The following is a 1,488-nucleotide window of genomic DNA, read 5'->3' on the forward strand; positions in this document are numbered from 1 at the left end:
GCCCTACACCCCCCCAACCCTAACGTTCTAGCCCTACACCCCCCCAACCCTAAACGGATATTATCATAGGGCCAGATAACCTTATACAGGATCTTGCATGGATAGTACCATACGGTCAGGTGACCTCATACAGAGCTCCGGTCCTGGGATTACCTGCGGCCTTTGTATAGTGTGTGAGACATAAATGGGCCATGAGGGCGATGAATTGGTGGAACGTTTGTGGAGTCTTCCATGTTACCAACGTGATAACATTCTCCGGATTCCCTTCACAAGAGACGGCTCAGCAAGCGTATGAGATGCCGGCAGTGCTGAACGAGGACTGCGCACCCCCCTCCCCCCCCATACCCCTCTATGAGCATGTATTATACACAGATCGGTATACTGGAACATACCCGTGTCATACTGACATACAATATCCTCAAGCTAGCTATTACATGATATACACACGTCCCGCTACATACCGAGACCCCAACACAAGCTCCGCCCACTCACCAGGAAGATTCTGCGTTCTCCTTTCTGTTTGATGTATTCTTTCGGCAGGAAATCTTTCATGCTGTAAGAAGGAAGAAGTGTCAGAGGTCACCTTAAAGGGGAACCCCGGTTTTTTAGGGGGGATATACAGGAGTCCTGCCTGAACCGATCAGATCAATAAGAATTGTTGTGCAGTTAACGGTTCCTCTCCCAATGCCAGTCTACCGGACCGGCCCGTCTGAAGGTATGACAAACCCAGAATGTTCCCCACATGGGGCCCAGAGCAGCTTTCCTATATTCAGGGCTGGGAAGGGGGATGCCGAATAATAATGTGATGTTTACCAATCTATCCAATGTAATATGTACAGAGGAGGACAATCAACCAATCAGAATGGGGTCCGCCCATTGGGGGTACAACCAGACTGAGTGATGTCTCCAGAGAGACCAAAATGGGCCCCCTCTTCCTTGGGGGGAACTGGAGTGGGCCCTGTGTTCTGGGGGGACCAGAGGGGCACCTGTCCATTGGGAAGTAACTAGGCTGAAGATCTGTTTGGGGGCCACCAGAGTAGGGCTTGACTTTCTTAGGGGGACCCGAGTGCAGTCTATCCTCCTCGGTAGGGACTAGAGCCAGGCTTATCTTCTGTGGGGAATCATAGTGTGGCCCAACCAGATGGAGGCCTGTCTTCCCGGGGGGCAGAGTGTGGTCTATCTTCCTTGTGGGGAAGGCATGTCCATTGGGGAGTAACCAGACTGAGACCTCGTTCTTCTGCTCCAGGCACCAGAGCAGGGTCTCTCTATCTTGGGGGAACCAGAGTGGCCCCTGCTTTCCAGGGGGGACCATAGTTGGGCCAGTCCATCATGGTACAGCTGAGTGGGGCCTTTTTGTTGGGGCAATACAAGGGATAGGGGGCAACGAGAGGCAGAGATACAGCTGAGGAAGAGTCCTAGTGACCGGTATCAGAGAGACAGATACCAGGATATAGAGGAGACTGGGCCGGGGTCTCCGTGTACAGGGGG

The 1,488-nt window shown here is 52.8% G+C and overlaps 1 protein-coding gene across 1 annotated transcript in view; it reads right to left on the reverse strand.

The window, feature by feature from the left end:
* LOC108803051 (talin-1-like) overlaps window positions 1-1,488 on the reverse strand; it is a 35,809-nt gene that overhangs the window by 26,476 nt on the left and 7,845 nt on the right. The window contains exon 7 of the mRNA XM_018574895.1: window positions 462-553. Coding sequence (XP_018430397.1) covers window positions 462-553 — 92 coding nt within the window. The remainder of the gene's footprint in view (window positions 1-461; window positions 554-1,488) is intronic.

Source organism: Nanorana parkeri, unplaced genomic scaffold (genome assembly GCF_000935625.1).
Source record: "Nanorana parkeri isolate BGI_ZX_2015 unplaced genomic scaffold, ASM93562v1 scaffold3338, whole genome shotgun sequence".
NCBI lineage: Eukaryota > Metazoa > Chordata > Amphibia > Anura > Dicroglossidae > Nanorana > Nanorana parkeri.